General features: G+C 40.5%; 1 protein-coding gene across 1 annotated transcript in view; it reads left to right on the top strand.

The window, feature by feature from the left end:
• LOC102412803 (glutamine--fructose-6-phosphate aminotransferase [isomerizing] 2-like) overlaps positions 1–9,109 on the top strand; it is a 30,472-nt gene extending 21,363 nt beyond the window's left edge. Inside the window, 4 exon segments of the mRNA XM_044924071.2 lie at positions 6,070–6,576; positions 6,579–6,644; positions 6,647–7,115; positions 7,117–9,109. Coding sequence (XP_044780006.2) covers positions 6,070–6,576; positions 6,579–6,644; positions 6,647–7,115; positions 7,117–8,296 — 2,222 coding nt within the window. The 3' untranslated portion in view covers positions 8,297–9,109.
• The last annotated feature ends 17,570 nt before the right edge of the window (positions 9,110–26,679 follow it).

Raw genomic sequence — 26,679 nt, 5'->3', positions numbered from 1 at the left:
TACTGAGAAAAGTGAAAGAGTTAGTAGCTCAGCGCTGGCTTACTCTTTGTGACTCCATGCACTGTAGCCCACCAGGCTCTTCTGTCCATGGGATTTTCCAGGCAAGAACACTGGAGTGGGTTGCCAAGATCTCCAGGGGATCTTCCCAATACAGGGTTTGAACCCAGGTCTCCTGAACTGTAGGCAGATTCTTTACCATCTAAGCCATCAGAGAAACACAGTCTTTCCCTTTTCCTTTCCTGAAATAGGAAGTCTAGAACCTTTAATATATAATCATGATCCTTGCTGAGTTGTGGCAATTTTACCAAGATTTCTGTGGAGTTGGATCAACTTATTATTTCCCATTTTCAATCAAGATTCAGGTACAATTTGAAAACGTTCATCGAAAAAGCAAGAGAGCTCCAGAAAAACAAATGCTTCTGCTTTATTGACTACGCCAAAGCCTTTGACTGTGTGGATCACAACAGTGATCTGTGGAAAATTCTTCAAGAGGTGGGAATACCAGACCACCTCACCTGCCTCCTGAGAAATCTGTATGCAGGTCAAGAAGCAACAGTTAGAATTGGACATGGAATATAGACTGGTTTCAAATTGGGAAAGGAGTATCAGTCAAGGCTGTATATTGTCACCCTGCTTATTTAACTTCTATGCAGAGCACATCATGCGAAATGCTGGGCTGGATGAAGCACAAGCTGGAATCAAGATTGCCAGGAGAAATATCAATAACCTCAGATATTCAGATGATACCACCCTTATGGCAGAAAGCAAAGAACTACAGCCTCTTGATAAAAGTGAAAGAGGAGGGTGAAAAGTTGGTTTAAAACTCAACATTCAGAATACTAAGATCATGGCATCCTGTCCCATCACTTCATGGCAAATAGATGGGGAAACAGTGGAAACAGTGACAGACTTTATTTACTTGGACTCCAAAATCACTGCAGATGATAACTGCAGCTATGAAATTAAAAGACACTTGCTCCTTGGAAGAAAAGCTAGGTTGATTATAGACAGCATATTAAAAAGCAGAGACATTACTTTGCCAACAAAGTTCTGCCTAGTCAAAGCTATGGTTTTTCCAGTGGTCATGTAAGGATGTGAGAGTTGGACTGTGAAGAAGGCTGAGCACCAAAGAACTGATGCTTTTGAACTGTGGTGTTGGAGAAGACTCTTGAGAGTCCCTTGGACTGCAAGGAGATCCACCCAGTCCATTCTGAAGGAGATCAGCCCTGGGATTTCTTTGGAAGGAATGATGCTAAAGCTGGAACTCCAGTACTTTGGCCACCTCATGCGAAGAGTTGACTCATTGGAAAAGACTCTGATGCTGGGAGGGATTGGGGGCAGGAGGAGAAGAGGATTACGGAAGATGAGATGGTTTGATGGCATTACCAACTCAATGGACATGAGTTTGATTAAGCTCCAGGAGTTGGTGATGGACAGGGAGGCCTGGTGTGCTGCAGTCCATAGGGTCACAAAGAGTGGGACACGAGTGAGGGACTTAACTGAACTGCTATGGTCATTCTAGCTCTCATTCTAGAAAACCTCCTGGGGAAAACAGCAAACAGAGTAGCTAGACACTAAGTATAGATGATTTTAGAAAATGAAAGGATTCAAGTGTGTTTTGGGCCATTTCCCAAAGTTGTGGCATGAAAATCACGAACCTTCTGCAACACAGGTTGCTTGAGACTGACCAACTGTGCTCCCTGAATGCACAGAATTGAAGAGAACTGAACCTACAGAATTTTTAGGAATTTAGTTGTGGGTCATAAGAAGTCTTGAAACTCACCTAATGGTCTTACCTTAGTTATTGAATCTCTGTTCTAGCAGGAGCAACCTAGCTTAATACCTGTCTGTGTCTATTGGTAGATTCTTTAATTTCTCTAAATTAGCATTATTATTCCACCAATCTTAAATTTATCCATCTGTCCATCCATTTGCTCATATATTTAATCACTTACTCATTTGTTCACCATTAATTCAGCAAACCTTTTTGGAACACCTATCTACTATATAATTGGCGGGCTGGGTGGTAAACTGTGAAAATAAATATAAATAAAACATAGTCTCTGTCCTGAAACATATCACATTTGCATTCAGGAACTTACAAAAATTGGTTTCTAGTTCATCTTTTTCTTCCACTTACAATCTGTTTTGCCCTCCCTCTCCTCTTTCCTTGACCTTGACCTCCTTTCCCACACTGTGGTCACTGAGGACTCTAATAATCTCCTATCACTTTTTTCCTTTGGTCTCCCATGCCAATTTATGTGTACTAATAATAAACTAAACTTCAGTGGTTCTAACACCTTTCCTCTCCCACATACCAAAATATGCCTGATATTAGAACAACACTCTGATTTCCCTTTGGGAGAATTATCTTTACTCCATTGAATACAATCTATTTTTTGTCTTACTAAATGCAGTCTGTCAGTCAAGGTACTTGGCTGTTCCTTAGCCAAAGAGTGAGCAAGTGACTGAAGTTAGACTGATTAGTTGTTCTTCCTGGAATTTGTATCACTAACAGATTGAGAAGAGGATTGAAAGTAGAGCTGAAAAGTATAGAGGCAGCAGGTCTGAGACCAGACTATCTGCAGGTGTCCACAGCTACCCTGGTTCTTGCCCAGATCTGCTGTTTCCCCCTTGAATATGGGGGCCCTCACTCCCTCCCTACCCCTGTGCTGATTGCTCCAGTGAGTTTCTTTTCTGTTGAATCACATGAGCTGCTGTGTGTAGTTCCCAGGCAGAAAATCCTAAATGGTGTACCCTCTGCTTGTGAAATCTCTGGGTCTCTAAGGATTGTGTGCAGCATCTTGCCTCCAGCATTTTCATGGAAACCCTGGGAAGTATCTCCTATGTGCTCACCACTCAATGCTTTCAAAGTACCTTGGGGGTGGTACCTTGGGGGTGATGGGTCCCACTGCTTCCTAAAGCTGACCTCTACTGCTCAGCTAAGCTCTTCACATGTCGAAGATGGCTCCTCTGATCTCCTGGGACCTTCATTATTGAAGCTATGCTGTGTTCTTTGCCAACATGGGGTGTAATTTTACTGACAGTGCTGTTTGCTATGTGGATTTAAGAGGGGTGCTGCTTCTTTGCTCAGTATCTTAGAGATACTTAAAGAAAATAACACTTGCTATTTTCACTTAAATTTCTTGTCTAGAGGACTGAGACAGGAATCCATGGGAGCTGGGCCTTGGAGAAACAATAATTAAATAAAACTTTATGTCATTACACTGTGGTCCCGGTAATTAAAACTGTTCTTTGTGAACTAAACTTGTTTTCTTTGATCGTACACTGAGAGGTTTTGAAATGATTACAGAAACAAACACCTGCTCACCTAAATAATGCATTTGAGTCTCACTGAATGTTTGCGTCACTGTCTAAAATATTTAGCTGTTTAAAAGGTCAGGAGGGAAACACTCATGAATTACGTGATTATATTTGGAATCTTTCCTCCTCTATGATACTGAATAATAGCCACTCCTTTTACTTTCCAGGTGTGTCAGTCGGAGTCTTCTGGAACATTGCATTCTCTATCCCAATTGCCTCATATATTCTAGATCATCATCCAGTTTATTTGCTTTCTATAAAAGTATAATTAATCACTTCTGATTACTTTCCTATCTTTTGTTCCGTGCAAGAAAAACAATCCATTTTATGGTTGCTATACTAAGCAAATTTAAGCAATTATAAAATGTACAGTGTGTTTATTTTTGTTTAATATTTGTTTCTTTATTTATTTGGCTGTGTCAGGTCTTAGCTGTGGCTCTAAGGATCTATGCAGTGGCATGTGGGACCTATCAGAGATCCAACCCGTGTCTCGCCTTGCAAAGCCAATTCTTAACCACTGGACCACCAGGGAAGTCCTTATGATGTTTTTAGATTTTTTTAAAATACAAAATCTCATATTCTTTATCTCTCACAGTTTGCCTAGTGGAGAACGTCAGATGGTTTTCTGTGTCGCTTGTTCAAATGTTTTAACTTCTGCCTGAAATTATTGATTGTTCTTTGTGGCTCAACTGGTAAAGAATCTGCCTGCAATGCAGGAGACCTGGGTTCATTCCAGGGGTTGGGTAGATCCCCTGGAGAAGGGAACGGCTATGCACTCCAGTATTCTGGCCTAGAGAATTCCATAGACTGTATAGTTCATGCATGGGGTTGCAAAGAGTTGGACATGACTGAGCAACTTTCACTTTCACCATCAGTAGAGAATTTCCATTATTCATTCTTATTTTCCTATTGATTTTTAATTTTCAATTTTTTCAATTTCATTCAGTTTCTGTTGGTCTTTGACCAGTAAAGTATTTATTACAAACTTATAAGTATAGTATTAATAGTAAGTAATACTCCATAGATGCGAAGAGTTGACTCATTGGAAAAGACCCTGATGCTGGGAGAGATTGGGGGCAGGAGGAGAAGGGGATGACAGAGGATGAGATGGCTGGATGGCATCACTGACTCAATGGACATGAGTTTGAGTGAAATCTGGGAGTTTGTGATGCAGAGGGAGGCCTGGCGTGCTGCGATTCATGGGGTCACAAAGAGTCAGACACGACTGAGCAACTGAACTGAACTGAATACTCCATAGACTGCAACTCCACTAATCACCTCGTGCTTATTATTTTCAGGCAAGAGTCCAACACCATGACTTAAAGCGTGAGAAAAATCAACTCTTACCTTTCAAGTGCCAAGACATAGAGTTGAACAGACAAATTATCATATATAAAATTATTGATAAGCATATTGAAATGCCCCAATTCAATCCCCTGTGAAGAACAAACTGTAGGTGTGAGAGAATTATGAGCTGGGGGAAACCAATGAAGATTGAAGTAGCCTGGTGTTGGCAATGTGGAATTGGTACCAATGTTACGAGGACCCACGCTGATCACCACAGTCACCCACTGCCCAGTCACTGTGAGGGTTGACTTCTGACCTTACAGTTGTACCTTTTGTCTGATAATTGCCCTTGGTTGAATGGGTGCTGCCTCTTAAAGTCCAGTTCTTAAAGGAAAGTCAGAGGTTCAGTCCAGTCATGTCCAACTCTTTGTGACCCCATGGACTGCAGCATGGCAGGCTTCCCTGTCCATCACCAACTCCCCGAGCTTGCTAAAACTCATGTCCATCGAGTCAGTGATACCATCCAACCATCTCATCCTCTGTCATCCCCTTCTCCTCCTGCCTTCAATCTTTCCCAGCATCAGGGTCTTTTCCAATGAATCACTTCTTTGTATCAGGTGGCCAAAGTATTGGAGCTTCAGTTTCAGCATCAGTCCTTCCAATGAATATTCATGATTGATTTCCTTTAGGACTGACTGGTTTGATTTCCTTGCAGTCCAAGGGACTCTCAAGAGTCTTCTCCAACACCACAGTTCAAAAGCATCAATTTTAGGCAATCAGCTTTCTGTATAGTCCAACCCTCACATCCATACATGACTACTGGAAAAACCATAGCTTTTACTACATGGGCCTTTGTTGGCAAAGTAATGTCTCTGCTTTCTAATATGCTGTCTAGGTTGGTCATAGCTTTTCTTCCAAGGGGCAAGCCTCTTTTTATTTCACAGCTGCAGTCACCATCTGCAGTGATTTTGGAGCCCAAGAAAATAAAGTCTGTCACTGTTTCCATTGCTTCCCCATCTATTTCCCATGAAGTGATGGGACCAAATGCTATGATCTTAGTTTTCTGAATGTTAAGTTTTAAACCAACTTTTTCACTCTCCTCTTTCACTTTCATCAAGAGGCTCTTCAGTTCCTCTTCACTTTCTGCCATAAGGGTGGTGTCATCTGCATATCTAAGGTTATTGATATTTTTCTTGGCAATCTTGATTCCAGTTTTTGCTTCATCCAGCCCAGCATTTCACATGATGTACTCTGCATAAAAGTTAAATAAGCAGGGTGACAATATACAGCCTTGACATACTCCTTTTCCTATTTGGAACCAGTCTGTTGTTCCATATCCAATTCTAACTTTTGCTTTTTGACCTGCATACAAATTTCTCAGGAGGCAAGTAAGGTGGCCTGGTATTCTCATCTCTTGAAGAATCTTCCAAATTTTGTTGTGATACACAGTCTAAGGCTTTGGCGTAATCAATAAAGCAGGTGTAGATGTTTTTCTGGAAATCTTTTGCTTTTTCACTGATCCAACGGATGTTGGCAATTTGATATCTGGTTCCTTTGCCTTTTTAAAATCCGTCTTGGGGGAGTGTCGGCGGTTATCGGCGAGCGGAGGCCGGGATCCCGGAGGGGCGCGAGGAGCAGCCGAGGTGTGCGGAATCTTTGCGTACATGAATTACAGAGTCCCCCGGACAAGGAAGGAGATTTTTGAAACCCTCATCAAGGGCCTGCAGCGGCTTGAATACAGAGGCTATGACTCAGCAGGTGTGGCAATTGATGGAAATAATAATGAAGTCAAAGAAAGGCATATGCAGCTAGTCAAGAAAAGAGGAAATGTCAAAGCTCTTGATGAAGAACTTTACAAACAAGACAGCATGGACTTAAAAGTGGAGTTTGAGACCCACTTTGGCATTGCCCACACACGGTGGGCCACTCGCGGGGTCCCCAGTGCTGTCAACAGCCACCCGCAGCGCTCAAAGGCAACGAATTCATTGTCATCCATAATGGGATCATCACAAATTACAAAGACCTGAGGAAATTCTGGAAAGCAAAGGCTATGAGTTTGAGTCAGAAACAGATACAGAAACCATTGCCAAGCTGATTAAATATGTGTTTGACAACAGAGAAACTGAGGACATTACATTTTCAACACTGGTGGAGAGAGTCATTCAGCAGCTGGAAGGCGCATTTGCCTTGGTTTTCAAGAGCATCCACTACCCTGGAGAAGCCGTGGCCACAAGGAGAGGCAGTCCCCTACTCATCGGAGTAAGGAGCAAATACAAACTCTCCACAGAACAGATCCCCGTCTTATATAGGACACGCAATATTGAGAATGTGAAGAATATCTGTAAAACAAGGATGAAGAGGCTGGACAGCTTGACCTGCCTTCACGCTGTGGGCGATAATGCAGTGGAATTCTTTTTTGCTTCTGATGCAAGTGCTATCATAGAGCACACCAACCGGGTCATCTTCCTTGAGGATGATGACATTGCTGCAGTGGCTGATGGGAAACTCTATTCACCGGGTCAAGCGTTTGGCTAGTGATGACCCATCTCGAGCCATCCAGACCTTGCAGATGGAATTGCAGCAAATCATGAAAGGTAACTTCAGTGCATTTATGCAAAAGGAGTTATTTGAACAGCCAGAATCCGTTTTCAATACCATGAGAGGTCGAGTGAATTTTGAGACCAACACAGTGCTCCTGGGTGGCCTGAAAGACCACTTGAAGGAGATCAGACAATGCCGACGGCTCATTGTGATTGGCTGTGGGACCAGCTACCACGCCGCTGTGGCCACGCGGCAAGTTTTGGAGGAACTGACCGAGCTCCCCGTGATGGTTGAAGTTGCTAGTGATTTTCTGGACAGGAACACACCTGTGTTCAGGGATGACGTTTGCTTTTACATAAGCCAGTCAGGGGAGACTGCAGACACCCTCCTGGCACTGCGTTACTGCAAGGACCGCCGAGCTCTGACCGTGGGCGTCACCAACACCGTGGGCAGCTCCATCTCCCACAAGACGGACTGCGGCGTCCACATCAACGCAGGGCCGGAGATCGGTGTGGCCAGCACCAAGGCTTAGACCAGTCAGTTCATCTCCTTGGTGATGTTTGGTTTGATGATGTCTGAAGACCGCATTTCACTGCAAAACAGAAGGCGAGAGATCATCCATGGCCTGAAATCTCTACCCGAGCTGATCAAGGAGGTGCTGTCTCTGGATGAGAAGATCCACAACCTGGCCCTGGAGCTCTACACACAAAGGTCGCTTCTGGTCATGGGGCGAGGCTACAACTATACCACATGCCTGGAAGGAGCCCTGAAAATTAAAGAGATAACCTACATGCACTCAGAAGGCATCCTGGCTGGAGAGTTGAAGCACGGCCCCCTGGCACTGATTGACAAGCAGATGCCTGTCATCATGGTCATCATGAAGGATCCTTGCTTTGCCAAATGCCAGAATGCCCTGCAGCAGGTCACAGCCCGCCAGGGTCGCCCAATAATACTGTGCTCCAAGGACGACACTGAAAGCTTCAAGTTTGCATATAAAAGGATCGAGCTGCCCCACACTGTAGACTGCCTGCAGGGCATCCTAAGTGTGATTCCACTGCAGCTCCTCTCCTTCCACCTGGCTGTACTCCGAGGATATCACGCTGACTTCCCCAGAAATCTGGCCAAGTCTGTAACCGTGGAATGAGAACCGAGAGGAAACCACTACCACCTTCAAGACCTGTCCCAGTGAAACCAAGTGGGAAGAAAAGCTGGCATTCAGCGTGTTCTCAGTAGATCCCAATAGAGCTTGACAGCTTTGATGTGCCTTGTACCCAAGTGCTTTGCTTACAGCAGATAGTGTTTTCTCTGTGTCCTGAAGTCGCCAGAGGAGAAGGGAATCATTGTTTACACATGGGGATCTGAGCAGACTCTTCCAATACCGTGCAATAGAGATACAGCTCTCTTCAGAGTAACTGTGAACCTTTTTTAACCAACACTAAAGACAAAATATTTATAATGACAGTTGTATAGCTTTTAAGTTATTTTTCTAGTATGTGGCTTTCTGTAGCCAACGGTGCCCTCAGGCTACCTAGTGCACCCAGTCCCCTGGCAGGGAATGTACATCTCAGATTTGAGTGCCAGGCATTGCCCCTCTGGACTCTTTTCTCCTTTCCCATCCTCTCTTGGCTGCTACTGAGTCCTGTCCTCTGACCTCGGGGAAGCCCCCTCCCCCCATCTTCCTATGCCTCCATAGGTCCTATCAGATCTCAGCTCCTTTCAACAGTATCTTCTCATCTTAATCTCTCTGACTCTCCAACTTCTCTTTCATCTCATCATGGTTCTTTTTAAGCCCCGGCAGCATTTTGGTCCCTGCTCCTGCCCAGAGTAAAAACAGCCTGAAAAATCCCATGCAAGAGAATAGTTTCAAGTGGGCTACCCTGCCCTCTGTTTAAAAGCATGCACAATCAAAGTACTATGCAATTTTAAGACAATAAATAACAGTAAAATTGAAAAAAAATCCATCTTGAACATCTGGGAGTTCACAGTTCATGTACTGCTGAAGCCTGGCTTGGAGAATTTTGAGCATTACTTTGCTAGCGTGTGAGATGAGTGCAATCGTGCAGTAGTTTGATCACTGCCTTTCTTTGGGATTGGGATGAAAACTGACCTTTTCCAGTCCTGTGGCCACTGCTGAGTTTTTCAAATTTGCTGACATATTGAGTGCAGCACTTTCACAGCATCATCTTTTAGGATTTGAGATAGCACAACTGGAATTCCATCACCTCCAACTAGCTTTGTTCATAGTGATGCTTCCTAAGGCCCACTTGACTTCACATCTAGGATGTCTGGCTCTAGGTGAGTGATCACACCATCGTGGTTATCTGGGTCATGAAGATCTTTTTTGTACAGTTCTTCTGTGTATTCTTGCCACCTCTTCTTAATATCTTCTGTTTCTGTTAGGTCCATACCATTTCTGTCCTTTTTCAAGCCCATCTTTGCATGAAATGTTCCTTTGGTATTTCAGATGTTAATGACTGATTAACCTCTGAGATAGAGGTTAACGACTTCTGATAGAGGTCAGAGGTTAATGACTGATTGATCCAAGAAGACAAAAAGCCACCTTCTTTGTCTTAAGGAACAGCAAATGCTGGGTTATCATTTCTGTGTTAGAGCCCCTCATGAGAGCAGATAAACTAAGGCCCATTTCCAGCCAAGCTGACCACCTTGTTTAGCTTTCTTCCCATTCTGCTTTCCTCACCCCCTTCTCCTAGAGCTCTCCTTGGCACATCATCCTCACAGGAATCCCTCTCACGAGGTTTGATTTGAAGAAACTCTACCAAAGATAACTGGTATCAGAAGCGAACCTGGGAAGCAATCTCTAAGAATGAAATCTGGATACAGACCAATTCCTGGCCAGAAGGCAGTCAGGGCATTGTTCCTGGTGGAAGGGAGACTTTGGGAGTGATGGCATGCTATAGCAGAGGGATTGCTAATACTTCCACCAGTGGTTAAATGGGGTAGGAAGTAGATGGAAGGCTGTACACTAGTTGGTCAAATGTCTCTAGCATTTCAGAACTTCAAGAGAGAAGTAACTCAAGGCTGTAGAACTGGATGGCTCTTAATAAATGCCACTGATGCATTGAAGAGGGCATCAATACAGAAAAAAACATGAGCATTGGGAGCATCTTGAGATGCAATGATGGAAACTCTCCTGTAGACAGGCAGCACACAGAGCTGGATACCAGATACTTGATCTCATTGAAAGAAAGACACATTTTCCAAGACCTAATTCTGAACCTAAACTGTTCTTCCAAACCAAAGCTCCACTCTAACAGAGAAGAACGGAGATTTGAGGCTTGTGATGAGGTTACTCTTAAGGATCTTGACTTTCCTGATTCCTCTTGAGCCTTTTATTGAAAACAATGCAGAGATCTTAAAGAAAACACTGCACAGGATAATCAATGGTTTTCTCACTGTGGATCTGCCCTTCCACGTGCACCAGGTATGAAACCAGGGTTGGTAAAATATCTACCTGACCCTACTGGGCAGTGATGGGCTTGCAAAAGAAGACACAGAACCTCACCTGCGCATGTTGACAGGAACCATAAGGGCAGTCTTTCCTGAGAGAGATTCTCTTCTACGGCAGCCAAGGAAGCAAATTAACCAATAAAGGAAGCTAAATTTCACAGGGAAATTAATATCTCTGTTAGATTGTTTATGAGCTCTATTCTGGTACAATGTTCTGTGGCTTATGTGTTTTTCTACGCTTTAAAAATGTTTCCCATTAACAGCTACTTCATTTGAACGATGATCAGTTCAGTTCAGTCACTCAGTCATGTCTGACCCTTTGCAACCCCATGGACTGCAACCCATGGACTGCAACCAGGCCTCCCTGTCCATCACCAACTCATGGAGCTTAATCAAACTCAGGGCCATCGAGTTGGTGATGCCATCCAACCATCTCATCCTCTGTCATCCCCTTCTCCTTCTGCCTTCAATCTTTCCCAGCATCAGGGTCTTTTCAAATGAGTCAGTTCTTTGAATCAGGTGGCCAAAGGATTGGAGTTTCAGCTTCAGCATCAGTCCTTCCAATGAATATTCAGGACTGATTTCCTTTAAGACAGACTGATTTGATCTCCTTGCAGTCCAAGGGACTCTCAAGAGTCTTCTCCAACACCACAGTTCAAAAGCATCAATTCTTTGGCACTCAGCTTTCTTTATAGTCCAACTTTCACATCCATACATGACTACTGGAAAAATCATGGCTTTGACTAGATGGATCTTTATTGTCAAAGCAATGTCTCTGCTTTTTAATATGCTGCCTAGGTTGGTCATAGCTTTTCTCCCATGGAGCAAGTGTCTTTTAATTTCATGGCTGCAATCACCATCTATGGTGATTTTGGAGCCCAAGAAAATAAAGTCTGTCACCATTTCCACTGTTTCCCCATCTATTTGCCATGGAGTGATGGAACCAGATGCCATAATCTTAGTTTTCTGAGTATTGAGCTTTAACTCAACTTTTTCACTCTCCTCTTTCACTTTCATCAAGAAACTCTTTAGTTCTTTGCTTTCTGCCATAAGGGTGGTGTCATCTGCATATCTGAGGTTATTGATATTTCTCCCAGCAATCTTGATTCCAGCTTGTGCTTCATCCAGCCTGGCATTTTGCATGATGTATTCTGCATATAAGTTTAATAAGCAGGGTGACAATATACAGCCTTGACATACTCCTTTTTTGATTTGGAACCAGTCTGTTGCTCCATGCCCAGTTCTAACTGTTGCTTCTTGACCTGCATACAGATTTCTCAGGAGGCAGGTCAGGTAGTCTGTTGTTTCCATCTCTTGAAGAATTTTCCACAGTTTGTTGTGATCCACATAGTCAAAGGCTTTGGTATCTGAACAATGCTAGTGTTTACTTTATGGTTTCTGAGACAGCTATGTGAAACCATGGATTATTCTGTGGCTAATTGCATTCTTCTTAATAAAAAACAAAACTATACTTCATAACTTGCATACTTATATAATCTAGCTACATTTTTATTATTGGCACCAGAAGAATAGTATTTTTGAGCTCTTTTTTGTTACAAACCCGTGCTTAACATTTTGTGTTACTTCATCTATAAGGAAGGTCTTATTTTTGTGCCTATTTTAGAGGTGAAGGAACTGAACCACTGAGGAATAAGTTAAACCGCCCCCAAATAACCCTGCTTAGTACCTTTCGGTCAGAGGGCAAACCCAAGCAGCCCTCCCCAAAGTTGTGCTTTTATTTATTTATTTTTTTGACATTTAAATTTTATTTTATTTTTAAACTTTACAATATTGTGTTAGTTTTGCCAAATATCGAAATGAATCCGCCACAGGTATACATGTGTTCCCCATCCTGAACCCTCCTCTCTCCTCCCTCCTCCCTCCCCATACCATCCCTCTGGGTCGTCCCAGTGCACCAGCCCCAAGCATCCAGTATCGTGCATCGAACCTGGTCTGGCGACTCGTTTCGCACATGATATTATACATGCTTCAATGCCATTCTCCCAAATCTTCCCACCCTCTCCAAGTTGTGCTTTTAAATTTTACTTTGGTCAAGTTGTTTTATTGTGCCTCTGTTGCTGTTGTTTAGTCACTGAGTCATGTCCCACTCTTTTGTGACCCCATGGATTGTAGCCCACCAGGCTTCTCTGTCCATGGGATTCTCCAGGCAAGAATACTGGAGTAGGTTGCCATTTTCTTCTCCAGTTGTGCCTATAATTTCAGTCATTTCTTTTGTGTCATCTTTCATAGCCACACCCTCTTTTTTATTGGCACTTTTAAAAAAAGCCTTTTTATTTTATACTGGAGTATAGCTGATTAACAATATTGTGATAGTTTCATTTGAATAGCAAACGGACTAAGCCATACATGGATCCACTCTACCCCAAACTGCCCTCCCATCCAGGCTGCTGCACAGCATTGAGCAGAGTTCACCCGTGTATACAGTGGGTCTTTGTTGGTTATCCATTCTAAATATAGCAATGTGTACATGTTGCTCCCAAACTCCCCAACTATCCCTTCCTCCCTTTTATCGGTGTTCTGGCTTTCATACTCTGTCCTTTCTTTCATAGCTTTTTAATCACCAGTGAAGTTTATTATAACTGAACAGAAAAACACAAGTGGATATTTCTTGAGTGCTTATCAATGGTAACAAAACACTCACATTAAAATGCCATTTTGTATGTATAAAGGTAAGAAAAGTTCTCATAGGTTTGTCTGTATGAATGTTCTAATTTGAACTGCAAAGCAGCAATGAGCTGAAGTTCATTTTAAAAAATAGTCATAGACTGGGGGAAAATAATATGAGTATGAAGAATTGTCTCTTTCCATGAGGCAGAGTCATAATTGAAAATAGGCTTGGTAAATATCATCTATCTATATTGCTGCTGCTGCTAAGTCACTTCAGTCGTGTCTGACTCTGTGCGACTCCATAGATGGCAGCCCACCAAGCTCCCCTATCTCTGGGATTCTCCAGGCGAGAACACTGCATCTATATTGAGTAAGGAATAAATCCTGTGTATATGTAGTTTATGAGGAATGTATAGTGAGATTGTTTCAGCCAATTCTTCATATATAATTACCATTCTATATATATTGCTAAATCCAAATGAAAAGAACAGCCGTGCATCTCACAAGGTAATGTTTAGAACTGGCTGTTTCTAACAATCCATTTACTACTCACAACAGTCCATTCAACTCACAAAGTCAAAGATATGGGAAACTGTATGCTCACCATTTTATTCTGGAAAATTTAAATCTTATCCAGAGAGTTGATCTTTAAATAAGAAGAGAGAGGAGAAAAGAGGATTTGCTGGTGAAAATTTTATAACTTCAATGTTTAGCCTAAGAATTTTTTTTTCTTTGTGGAGGAGAATGCTTTAAACAGTTTTGGTAAAAGACGAAACCTCCAGGGCACAGGCATTACCAGGAGTCAAGGTAAAAATGATCAAACTGTTTTGTAACAGAGTGATTTGATTTTAGTTGATAGCTTGGGAGAGAGCTAAAAAGAGAGAAGCAATGTAAGTGAGAGAAAGAATTAATGAATCTGGGCAGTACTCAGAGAGCAACAGGCAGAACAGAAATTTGAGTTGGTCAAATAGAGGACTTTTAGGAACTTGAATGGCTGTGTTGAAGTTGTATTGGTATGTTGACTATCCCCCACCTTGTACTGGATTATTAGAATGTCTGTTCAATTTCTAATGGTCCAGGGGACAGTTTGGAGGGAGGGGTCATATGTTGCATTTTTAAGACAAATTTCATAATTGATTCAATGTATTGCCTCAACAGGGTCAGAGCTTCTGAGATGGCGAGATGACTCATAATTGAAACTAATTTGAGCAGCGCAGGAGAGTGAAGCCCTGGTTCACTGCACATTTTACCTGTTACCAACTTACCCTCCAGTAGAATTCGGAGAAATTTTAGGGGAAACTGGGACTTTGAAAGGAACTACATTGCAATTGGAAGAGAAGACAAGGCAACTTTACCTATATTTCAAAGACTGGGGAGTCTTCAACTGTCATCTTGTTAAATGAACACTCAAGGTGGATAAAATGGGGGGGGGGGGAGAATAGTGTTTAATTGGAAAAGAATAACAAATCCAAATACTTAGTCAATATGCTGCAAGTGACTATCTCATTTTCAGTCACTTAAAACTGACTCTTTGCAATCCCATGGACTGTAGCCCGCCAGGCTTCTCTGTCCATGGCATTTTCCAGGGAAGAACACTGGAGTGGGTAACCATTTCCTTCTCCAGGGGGTCTTCCCAGCCCCAGGGATGGAATCTAGGTCTCCTGCATCACAGGCAGATTCTTTACTGTCTAAGCCACTAAGGAAGGCCTTAACTAATAACTAAAATAAGTATAGAATAGAGTTGAAATTCTTCTAGTGAATCCTTTTTAATAGATTCCACCACCCTTATAGCCCTCTCAAGGCTCTCAATATGAACATTGTTTTACTGTAAAATGAAGAGCATCTTCTTTTCAAAGATCCTGACTTCTCAAAGGGAGACATTCCACCTAAGTGTCTGTCAATGGATACATAGAAAAGAAATTGAAGTATATATATTTATATTCAATGATATATTATTCAGCCTTAACAAAGACAAATATTCTGCCTGTAGCAAAAATATGAATGGAATTGGAGCACATTATGCTAAGTGAAATAAACCAGACACAGAAAGAAAAAACCTGCTTGATCTCACTTGTACTTGGAATATAAAAAAATGAAATGCATAGAAGCAGAGAGTAAGCTCTCCTATGAAAGTAGCACTGATACAGAAACTGTATATAAACCAATTGCAAGGATACATTCATAATAGCATCTTATCTTAAGGATTATTTTTAAAATTAGCAAGTAAGGTCAAAATAGTATTAAGTCAAAATTCCTCTTCAAAAAAAGAAATACCTGAAACTGCTCATAATGTGCATTATACATTGTTCATTATATTTATATATTTATACACAAACCTATGCGTGTGTACTCAGTCACCCAGTTATTTGGGGTCTTTGGAACCCTATGAACTGTAGCCCAACAGGCTCTTCTGTCTGTGGGATTTTCCAGGCGAGAATCCTGGAGTGGGCTGCCATTTCCCCCTCCAAGGGATCTTCCCAACCCAGAGATCAAACCCGTGTCTCCTGCATCCCCCATATGGGCAGGAGGATTCTTCACTATTGAGCTACCTGGGAAGCCCCACACAAACCAAACCTAAATATTAATTTATCCATATACAATATACTACAACATAGAGTACCTATGTTAAATACATTTGACAGTATTTTAAATTGGAAAAAAGAGATAATATATATAATTGAATTTGTGTAAACCATACTGTAAAGCTTTATGTATACATATTATTTTAAAAGTCATTGAAGATATGCTTTTTTCTGATAAAAGTATCCTGGAATGAACAAGTTTGAAAGAAAAGTACAAGTAGTGATTTTCACAATCAATACTTTTATAGAAATGTAATGAAGTGATTTGGGTTGGGCGTGGGGAGGAGCTTTTAGACACAATTACCTTTGAAAAATTGTATGAAAAAAGTGATCCCATAACCTGTTACTACAAAATTTTATTCTTCTCCAAACTCTGACTCAACACCATAACATTTCTGCTCTTTAAGACTCATTCCAAGGATTCTGTTCATAATGCGTTAGGTTAACCATTTTAAATTCTCCATCCCTGTCCCAAATGTCAGTGAACTAATCTGGCAGTAACTGACTTCCCTCACAGATGAGTGCCAGTTTTCAGGCTCCAGCTAAGTCAGAAATACAGAGATGTAAGCATGACCCTTTATGAGGCTCTTCTTCCCCAGTTCATAGTGAAAACTAAGGGTAAAAAAACTGAGTCTCAAAATTGAGGAATTTAGGTTCTAAAGGAACAAAACGTTCTGTTTTTGTTTTTGCAGGGTCTTAGTTCCCCTAACCTGGGCCCTCAGCAGTGAAAGTCCTAACTGTTGGTGTGTGCTAAGTTGCTTCAGTAATGCCTAATTCTTTGCAACCCTGACTCCACAGACTGTAGCCCACCAGGCTCCTCTGCCATGGGATTCTCCAGGCAAGAATACTGGACTGGGTTGCCGTGCCCTTCTTTGGGGGATCTTCCCAGCCCAGGGATCAAACCCTCATCTCTTGCATTGCAGGCAGATTCTTTACCACTAACTCTTGGACCACCAGGAAATTTCCAACAAAGTTTTTTTTTTTTTTATCTTTTTCATTAAAAAAATTTATTTATTTATTTATAAACAAAGTTTTAATTAATAATACTTCTTGGTATTTGACCTTAAAAATGCAAATTTTTTCTTACCCTATCATAACTATTCCTGTTAATAAATTTTAACATATGCTGTTTTCACCAAAAAAAAAAATATTTCAAAGGATTCGTAGTAGATTTAAAAGTCTAGCATAAAGCTAGGCAATGAGAGTGACATGCCTGTTTTACTCAGAGTTGCTAATGGGGCCACATACTCAGCACTTGTGAAAGCAAGTTGTACCTTCAAGATGCTTGGGTGTGAATGTTGGAATCACAGTTGGAAAATGGGAGCTGGAGGTGGATGTGGGGGTTGAAGGACAGTTTTTGAGCTTTTGTTTCTCAGTGGATTTTTTTTTATAAGATGGCTGTTAACCTCTGGAAGAAGCCAATGCTTGGTGCAGACTCTCAGTCCTGCTTAATAAGCAGCTAGCCTTGAAAGGCCTACGTTTCTTAAGATTTCTCTGCAGAATCAGACATTTTCAGAGAGACCACAGCCATTTCCTGGGAACTTTCTGAGATGATCTGTGGTCATATGACTCTGTGATAGGATCTGTGGTCATGTGACTGCCAGTTATGTTTGTTATGTCTTATTGTGGGAAATGGCTTGTGTTTGCCTTGTGCTGAAAACAGGAGGGTCACTCCACCCGCCATCCACTGGCCCAGAGAATCTCCCCTCTGAGATTTCCTCAGGGATTTGAGCCTGGATCCTGCTCAGCAGTAGTGTCTATTTGATCAAAGAGGAATCCAGATGTGAGTTCTAGTCTCCTCTAACAAGAATATGTTTCAGGGGCAAGAAAATATATTGTCCCCCAAACTAAGAATTCTTTCCCTTGTCTCAAAAGTATGATGCCTTTGTAGATGTTAGATGGATCCCTATTCAAAAGAATTCTCAAGCTAAGGGGTATTATTTGTGTTCAGGCTTAAATGATTCAGAAATGACAGAAAATTCTTATTGTATTCCTTCAATTCTCTACAGGATTCAAAAAGGATAAGCATTTATATTGAGCATTCACTCTGGACTTACAGGGTCTTAGGGAGCTTACTTTCTTGCATGTTGTTCATTGAGCCTGCACATAGCTAACCTGTTGCCCACCCAGGCCACCGTCTAAGACCAGCAGCTTGGATTTAAAAAATCTAAATGTCAAAAATCAGAATAGGACACAAGCAACTGTGTTGTGTGTCACTTGTTTGCTAGGGTGACTTGGCAAATGACATTGGGAAATTGGTTTAAAAAACACACAGTATATATATTTTTCTTTCTTAAGAATTCAAGAGGAGATGTGAAATAAATCATTTGGAGAACATGATCATCTTTATGAAAGTGTTCATCTTTGCCCGCTTACCCAGACACATGCTCCCTTGTATGCAGAAGATATGTACGTGGATTTGCCCTGCTCTGCGAGGAAGGAAAGATTCCTTATCCACAGCCCCGAGGAACATTTTCCCCAAAAGGTGCTGCCTGCGCCACTTACATTTAATGAGAGAGAGCCAGCGAGCCTATAACCTGCAGCACATACCCTGTGCCAAGAGGAACCCTTGTCATTTGTACATGAAGGATGCTTTTGTTAATTATTATTACTCTGTGTTGATTCCACTTCTGTTTAATCCTCAGAGAAAACCAGCTCATCATCCCACTGTCCCTCTGGTCAAATTGTCACACAATTATCTTAGAAAATCAACAGCATATTATATTTGATATTATTAACATATATCAAACAGCTGCATTTCCATGCAGAATGTGTCTCTTATCACTTAAACACCCTCAGGGACATCATATGTGTGTGTGTTTAGTCGCTCAGTTGTGTCCAACTCTTTGCAACCCCATGGACTGTAGCCCACCAGGCTCCTCTGTCCATGGGGATTCTCCAGACAAGAATACTAGAGTAGGTTTCCATGCCCTCCTCCAGGGGATCTTCCCAACCCAGGGACTGAACCAGGTCTCCCGCATTGCAGGGCGATTCTTTGCCAACTGAGCCACCAGGGAAGTCCATGAATACTGGAGTGAGTAGCCTATCCCTTCTCCCCGGGGATATTCCTGACCCAGGAAATGAACAGGGGTCTCCTGCATTGCAGGTGGATTCTTTACCAACTGAGCTACCAGGGAAGCCCCAGGGACAGCATCCATGGAATACTAATTTGATATTATGTGTTGGGCCTTTCACTTCCATTTCTCTGACATTGTTTCTGAAATGAGGTTCTTTTTCTGAGAGCTGCTGTATTTATTCTCTTAGTTGTATATTTGCTGCAGTCTTTATTCCTGGTTATTTTTCCTAAATGCTTGTAGACGTTTAATCTGTCGCTAAATAATATAATGCTTTCTTTTGAACATGGGCTTTCCAGGTGGAGCTAGTGGTAAAGAATCTGCCTGCCAATGCAAGAGATGCAAGAGATTCAACCCCTGGGTTGAATCCACTTCAGTGTTTTGCCTGGAAAATTTCATGAACAGAGGAGCCTGGCAGGTTGCAGTCCATGGTTTGCAAAGAGTCAGACGTGACTGAGCCAACTGCGCATACACAAATACTACTTTTGAAAACGGCGGTTTTACATACTTTAAATTCCAAAGTCCTTGCAGACTTTTTAGATGTATTTTCTGAGGTAGACAGGAGCACCTTGAACTTTCATAATTTCACTTACTTGCTTCCTCCCCACTTGATAGTCAGCAAATAAATTCTCAATATAAATGTGTTAATATATTAATGTGTAATTTGAGAAATAAAATTGTGGGAATGAAAATAAGAAAATTCAGAGGGTAGATAATTGTGAGTCTCAGCACGTTTGTGAGTTGGTGAAGTAGGGGTCCCTCAAATATTGTCCCATTTGTTAGAATGCTTTTACTGAAGAGTCATTTGAAAATGGTCACACTTCTCTATGTAACAATGACACAATTCTTTAACATTGTTCAATATAAAAACAAAAATGCCTCTGTTTCTATAAGTTGTTGGTTAAAAAAAAAAAGGTAGTAAAAATCTCAAAGAAGGAAGCAATCACTGACAATTGGAAATATTAAGTAAAATCAGAGAATCATTCATTTTATGAATGAGGGCTTTCAAAGAAGCCCCAGAGTGAGTGACTGAAGTCGCTCAGTCGCATCCGACTCTTTGTGACCCCATGGACTGTAGTCTACCAGGCTCCTCCCTTCATGGGATTCTCCAGGCAAGAGTACTGGAGTGGGTTGCTATTTCCTTCCCCAGGGGATCTTCCTGACCCAGGGATCAAACCTGGGTCTCCGGCATTCCAGGCAGACGCTTTAACCTCTGAGCCACCAGGGAAGCCCTAAAGAAGCCCCAAAGAAGCCCCAACTCCTCCTTAAATAACCTTACCTTCCTCCCTCCCCACATGGCTAATTTTTATGAACAGTCATCTCTACCTTCTCTTTTTCTTTGAGAACATTTATTCTTTAACTCTTTCCAGTATTGTTTTGCCCCTTCTTACCAACTACAATCATTCTTATGCTAATTTCCCAGTAACAGCCCCAAAGTGAAATCTAGTCCAAACCTCTTAGTGGAGATCCATCCTCACCTTCCAGGCCACTCTTCAGCTTATGACACTGAATAATCTATATTCTCTCAAATCTCATACTTCCTTGGAATCTAAGACACCATTCTCTCATGTCTTCGTATTTCTAAAATTACTAGTTCTTAGTCTCTCAGGACAGTCCTTGCTCTTGAAAGTGGAAGTGAAAGTCACTCAGTTGTGTCTGACTCTTTGCGACCCCATGGACTTTACAGTCCATGGAATTCTCCAGGCCAGCGTACTGGAGTGGGTAGCCGTTCCCTTCAGGGATCGAACCCAGGTCTCCTGCACTGCAGGCGGATTCTTTACCAAACGAGCCACCAGCGAAGCCTTACTCTTGAATTTAACCTAACTGAGGTAGAAACAATACCTTATAAATCACAATGTAATTTATCATGTCTGGTATGTTGCTAGCTAGCAACATAGGTGTCTAATATTCTTTAAAGGAATGTATTTTAAAAAATTGATTAAATTAGAAATGAAAGAAAATTAGCATTATGTAGCCCATTCTTGAGTTATGAAAACAGATCAATGAAAGTTCAGTGACTTGTACCTGGTCACAGAGTCAATCAATGGCAAAAGTGGAATAAGAAATAACGTAAATCCTGCATTCTCTTATTTATACCATATGCTGAGCATTTCTTCCCTAGCAAGAGTCCATAGTCTATATAGTTCAAGTCCCGGCTAGTTTATCTAAAAACCTATAGACATTTAGGAATGGAAAGAACTTAAAGGAGCTCTACTACCCACATCATTCCTTATTCATATAAATACGCAAATAGCATACCACTAAAATGCCTAGTTTACACTGCCGCTGTGAATTGTCTTTTTAATTATTCCTCCGAATGCCTTTTTGTTCTTTTGCTTGAATAATTTCCAAACTGAATCTGTTTTGCTAATCTTACTGCTCTCATTTGACAAATAAGTCACAAATTGCTCAGCCAGTTTGGCAAACAGCAAAAGGGTTACAGTGAATCAGAGAATGATGTTTGTCCCTAAAGCCATTGAGTCACTCTAGGATCATGTCTTAAGGAATATTAGAATCCTAGAATCTTCTGACTGAAAGGGACCAGATAGGTCATCTCTGAACTTTCCCTAAAGCAGCAATTCTTTCCTGATTGATGATCATTTACTCTGTAATAACATAGTTCTGAAGTTCTGTTTCATTTATTCTTGTCTCTCTCAGCAGGAGGAGACGGTGGTGAATTTAATATCACATACATACTGTTTCTTCTCCAGATGTCAGACAGAGAATACATCACCACATATTATTAGTTTTTTTTTAATTCAACAATAACACTTGAAATTATTTTCTAAGATATAGTATGGTTTTATAAAAGAATTTGATTTCTACTATTTTCCAGTCTCTTTTGTAGAAAGAAAACAGTGTCAGAACAAGCACCTTAATAAAATTTCAACAGATGTTTTACAGCTTTTTATTTAAAGGTCCATTTCTCTGCTGATTAATATTAGTGTCTAATACTTTTACTTACTTTACTCCAGGGAAAGACTTACAGGAGTTTAATCTAAGAAATTTACAGGAATTTAAACTTTACATCTCATTTAATTTTCATAATAACCCTATGAAGAAGGTGACATAACATATCCATCTTACCAATAAATTAAATCAGACACAAAAGTTAAATAACTTGCCCAAGTGGCTGATCTAGGATTTAATTCAGGCAGTATGTCTCCAGAAGCCATGCTTTTAACCACCAGTTCTATGCAACCTCTGTTGTTTATACTGATATATGAGCTTAACATTTCTGAAAGTCAGTAGAAAAAAAAAGAAAAACACTAATTTATTTGCATAATAATTAATGTTTGTGTGTCAGAGTAATAATATCACAACACAAACACACCAAAAAATGCACTTATTTCAACTGTCTAAAACCACAGTTACACATCAATAAATGTTTGGAGGAAATACCTGGAAAGAAGAACAGCTGGGTCATAGATAGGGTTATGTAAATATTTTCTTTTCAGTTCATTTATTTCTATTTTAACTTCAATTTACATGAAATGGAAAAGCAAAAATTAAAAAAAAAAAACAAATTTTTCTATTGCTTGGCTTATTTTCATTAAAGTTTATGAAGGAAATATTTTTAATAAGCAATCCTTTGGGGGGCTCAGAAAATCAAAATGTAACTTCAACAATAAGAGCACTATTTAGTGAATTGTAGATACCAAAGATTTAATTCTAATGAGGTAGGATAGGTAATATTTTACTCTCCATCTTATTTATAAATTAATTCATTATTTCTCATTAGCCTGAGGATTACCACTTTTAATTTTTTCCATTCAATCATAACACAAAAACATCTAAAGCTACAGCAGAGTTTGAAAAAAGAATTTGATTTCTACTATTTTCTATTCTCTTTAGGTTAAATTGAAACTATTTACAATGGAAATTATTAAATTTTTAGAGTTTACAAAATACCTCTTAATTTGATAGCAGAATCATAAGATTATTTTCTAAATAAGTGTATTCACCAAGTCTGAACGCTTTTTAATGCTTTGTTGTTCAGTCGCCCAGTTGTGTCCAACTCTTTGCAACCCCATGGACTGCAGTACAGCAAGCCTCCCTGTCCCTCATCATCTCCCGAAGTTTGCCCAAGTTCATGTCCATTGAATCAGTGATGCCGTCCAGCCATCTCATTCTCTGATGCCCTCTTTTCCTTCTGCCCTCAATCTTTCCCAGGATCAGGGACTAGTCCAGTGAGTTGTCTCTGTGCATCAGATGACCAAAACAAAGGAACTGATATCATCCCTGAGTTAGTATGGCTACTCATTCCAGTATTCTTGCCTAGAGAATTCCATAGACAAAGAAGCCTGGCAGGCTACAGTCCATGGAGTCACAAAGAGTTGGACACAACTGATGTGACTAACACTTTCAACACTGAATTAGTTCATCAATTATAAATATAAGAAAACACTAAGGAAAATAGTCTTAGAGGCCAACTTGACCCTTGCAACAGACCACAATGGAAAAAGCAAAATTTTAATTCATTAGAGGAAAATGCTATACATTGACTTGATATGCAGATTTAAAATTTCATTACAGCCAAGAGAAAACTGAGTTCTGATTGCCCTATGAGCTACTGCCAGTGAATTAGATCTATGAAATTGATGATAGAAGTCTTTTCTTTCTTATTGATAAAACTTAAATCATGATCATGAGTGCTGAACCAAAACATTATACATGGTACTTTAAAAGCATTTTAAAGACAGAAAATTGTCTTATGTGAAATCTGGAAGTAGTTACTGAAGAATTAACTTTTCTGAGTTTGGCATTTCCTTCACTGTCATCTGATTTACACTCTTCTGTTAAGAAATTATCCATTGTTTTGTCGTTATTCCTTTGAAGATAATTTATTCTTTCCCTTTGTAGAAAATTTATTATCGTTTCTTGCTTCTGAGTTTTTCTTTTGTTTTCTTGTTTAAAATACAAAAATCTTCTGTTCAGTCCTTGGAATAGTCCTTATACAAAAAAAAAATATATATATATATATATATCAATTCAGTTCAATCACTCAGTCGTGTCCAACTCTTTGTGATCCTATGGACTGCAGCATGCCAGGCTTCCTTGTCCATCACCAGTTCCCAGAGCTTACTCAAACTCATATCCATCGACTCGGTGATGCTATCCAATCATCTCATCCTCTGTTGACCCCTTCTCCTCCTGCCTTCAATCTTTCCCAGCATCAGGGTCTTTTCAAATGAGTCAGTTCTTTGTATCAGGTGGCCAAAGTATTGGAGTTACAGCTTCAACATCAGTCCTTCCAATGAATATTCAGGACTGATTTCCTTCAGCATTGACTGGTTAGACCTCCTTGCAGACCAAGGGACTCTCAAGAGTCTTCTCCAACACCACAGTTCAAAAGCATCAGTTCTTCAGCACTCAGATTTCTTATGATCCAGTTCTTACATCCATACATGACTACTGGAAAAACCATAGCTTTGACTAGATGGACCTTTGTTGGCAAAGTAATGTCTCTGCTTTTTAATATGCTGTCTAGGTTGGTCATAACTTTCCTTACAAGGAGCAAGTGTCTTTTAATTTCATGGCTGCAGTCACCATCTATGGTGATTTTGGAGCCCCCCAAAATAAAGTCTGTCACTGTTTCCACTGTTTCCCCATCTATTTCCCATGAAGTGATGGGACCAGATGCCATGATGTTAGTTTTCTGAATGTTGAGCTTTAAGCCAATTTTTTCACTCTCCTCTTTCACTTTCATCAAGAGGCTCTTCAGTTCTTTGCTTTCTGCCGTAAGGTGGTGTCATCTGAGTATCTGAGGTTTTGTTGATATTTTCCCCAGCAATCTTGATTCCAGCTTGTGCTTCATCCAGCCTGGCATTTTGCATGATGTACTCTGCATATAAGTTAAATAAGCAGGGTGACAATATATAGCTTTGATGTACTCCTTTCCCAATTTGGAACCAGTCTGTTTTTCCATGTCCAGTTCTAACTGTTGCTTCCTGACCTGCACACAGGTTTCTCAGGAGGCAGGTAATGTGGTTTGGTATTCCCATCTCTTGAAGAACTTTCCACAGTTTGTTGTGATCCACACAGTCAAAGGCTTTAGTGTAGTCAATGAAGCAGAGGTAGATGCTTTTCTGGAATTCTCTTGCTTTTTCTATGATCCAGTGGATGTTGGCAATTTGATCTCTGGTTCCTTTGACTTTTCTAAATCCAGCTTGGACATCTGGAAGTACACTGTTGAAGCCTAGCTTGGAGAATTTTAAGCATTACTTTGCTAGTGTGTGAGATGAGTGCAATTGTGTGGCAGTTTGAGCATTCTTTGGTATTGCCTTTATTTGGGATTAGAATGAAAACTGATCTTTTCCAGTCCTGTGGCCACTGCTGAGTTTTCCAAATTCACTGGCATATTGAGTGCAACACTTTCACAGCATCATATTTTAGGATTTGAAATAGCTCAACTGGAATTCCATCACCTCCACTAGCTTTGTTTGTAGTGATGCTTTGTAAGGCCCACTTGACATCACATTCCAGGATGTCTGGCTCTAGGTGAGTGATAACACCATCATGATTATCTGAGTCATGAAGATCTGTTTTATATAGTTCTTCTGAGTATTCTTGCCACCTCTTCTTAATGTCTTCTGCTTCCATTAGGTCTATCCCATTTCTGTCCTTCCTTGTGCCCATCTTTGCATGAAATGATTTCTGTCCTTCCTTGTGCCCATCTTTGCATGAAAATTTCCCTTGGTATCTCTAATTTTCTTGAAGAGATCTCTAGTCTTTCCTATTCTAATGTTTTCCTCCATTTCTTTGCATTGATCCCTAAACATGGCTTTCTTATCTGTCCTTGCTACTCTTTGGAACTCTACATTCAAATGGGTTTATCTTTCCCTTTCTCCTTTGCCTTTCACTTCTATTTTCTCAGCTATTTGTAAGAATACATACACACACACACACATATACATGTATCTATGGGGTTTCCCTGGTGGCTTCATGGTAAAGAATCTGTCTGCCAATGCAGGAGATACATGAGTTCCATCCCTGTGTTGGGAAGGAAATGGTAACCCATTCCAGTATTCTTGCCTGGGAAATCCCATGGACAGAGGAGCCTGGTGGGTCACAGTCCATGGTGTTGCAAAGAGTCAAACATGACTTACAGACTAAAACAATAATAGTGACATGTAATACATATAACTTTTTCTGATTCTCCTTAGAATTTCATAAATTTTCATTGCTCTTGGGCTTAATCTCCTGATTTCTGTGTCTCATAACTCATGGAATCCAAAATTCACGTTAACCCATCTTGGCATGTGGCCTCCAGGAAAGCTTACTTCACTGCCCCATTTTATTTTACCTCTCAGACTTTCCTTTTCACTTAGTTTTTGACCTTTGGAGATTTATCACTGTTTTTCAGCTCATTTATGTATTCAAATGATTTTTTAAAAATACTTTATCCAGTAATTTGAGTTTTCTGGTTTATTTCTTTCAGCAGGAGAGTTAGTGAAATATGTAGTATGCTAACCTGCTAGAAACCAACATGGTTTAAGTTGCTTGATCTCTTTAACTACAAACATCTTTATGGTTAATAAACTCAGTCTTTTGTATGACTACATCATGTTATCACCGTCTGAAAATTTAAATTCCAATATTCCATTCTCTTAGTGAAAACTTCCTATCCTCTTATTTCTCCTCTTCTTAAGTTACTTGGACCCTTACTATCTGTTCAGTTCTCTGTTTCCCTGCAATTTATCTTTCCCATTTCATACCTTCCTCCCCAGACTTAGCCTATGTCCAGTCACTTGGGCATCCTCTGAGCAATGCGC

Source organism: Bubalus bubalis, chromosome 10 (assembly GCF_019923935.1).
Source record: "Bubalus bubalis isolate 160015118507 breed Murrah chromosome 10, NDDB_SH_1, whole genome shotgun sequence".
Taxonomy (NCBI): Eukaryota; Metazoa; Chordata; class Mammalia; order Artiodactyla; family Bovidae; genus Bubalus; species Bubalus bubalis.
The sequence above is the reverse complement of the archived record's forward strand: the minus strand, read 5'-3'. Positions and strand labels throughout refer to the sequence as shown.